This window comes from Lipotes vexillifer, unplaced genomic scaffold (assembly GCF_000442215.2).
Source record: "Lipotes vexillifer unplaced genomic scaffold, Lipotes_vexillifer_v1.1 scaffold61, whole genome shotgun sequence".
Taxonomy (NCBI): domain Eukaryota; kingdom Metazoa; phylum Chordata; class Mammalia; order Artiodactyla; family Lipotidae; genus Lipotes; species Lipotes vexillifer.
This window is the reverse complement of record NW_006787051.1, coordinates 168388-169229: the sequence shown is the minus strand read 5'-3', so window position 1 is coordinate 169229 and position 842 is coordinate 168388. Positions and strand designations below refer to the sequence as shown.

General features: G+C 43.1%; 1 protein-coding gene across 1 annotated transcript in view; it reads left to right on the top strand.

Annotated features, from left to right (window-relative positions):
- The window catches only part of FHIP1B (FHF complex subunit HOOK interacting protein 1B), a 13671-nt gene that overhangs the window by 9452 nt on the left and 3377 nt on the right, over positions 1-842 (top strand). The window contains exon 9 of the mRNA XM_007459863.1: positions 755-840. Within this exon, the coding sequence (XP_007459925.1) occupies positions 755-840 (86 nt within the window). The remainder of the gene's footprint in view (positions 1-754; positions 841-842) is intronic.

Here is an 842-nt window from a genome sequence, read left to right as displayed (position 1 = left end):
TCCCTACAGATTCTGTTTCACCACCTTGGTTCCCCGCTCCTGAACAGACCTGATTTCTTTTTTGGTTCTCCAAAGATTCCTCCCCTAACTTTAAGTTGACCAATCTAGTCACCGTCTTTGCCTTCACGATGCTTTCTTCTTGCTTTATTTCTGACTCAGGTCTAGTGTTATCCCCTGTCTTGTATGTAACCTGATTTCTTCTTTTGGTCTAATCACTTTCTCACTTGTTCTTTCTTCAGTTGTCCTCTTGGGTGAAGCTTTTTAAAAAGCTGAGAAATATTATATAGCTTATGGTTATTATTGAATACTTATAAATTTGCTAGACGTTGGCCTAAATGCTGTGTATCAGTATCTCTTTGATCCCCTTAATAACCTTATGAGGTGGGTGTATTTTCTTATTTTACCGAGTAGGAAACTATGCTTGGAGAGTTTTGATTCATCTAGTAACTTAACTAGTAAACGGTAAAGCTAAAATTTGAACCAAGTCTGTCTGATTCCAGAGCCTGTGGTCTGGCCCTTCAGCTAGAATGTGTATAAAGCTGGCGTCTGGACCTCTTGTGGGTCCATGTGGTGTCTGCCATTTTATCTCCTCCAGAATAGGTGGTCACAGGATATTTAAACATGCAAATCATTTTCTGACACAAATAATTTTCATTTAGTGGTGGTGGGGGGTTTCATTTTGGGGAGGAGTGCATGTGATGTGCATTGTGTTTAGGCCTTGTATCCTTGTGCCCACCCCCCCACCCCACCCCAGGCCCCTTCATGGCTGTGCTCTTTGCCAAACTCGAGAACATGCTGCAGAACTCCGTCTATGTCAACTTCCTGCTGCCGGGGCTCGGGGC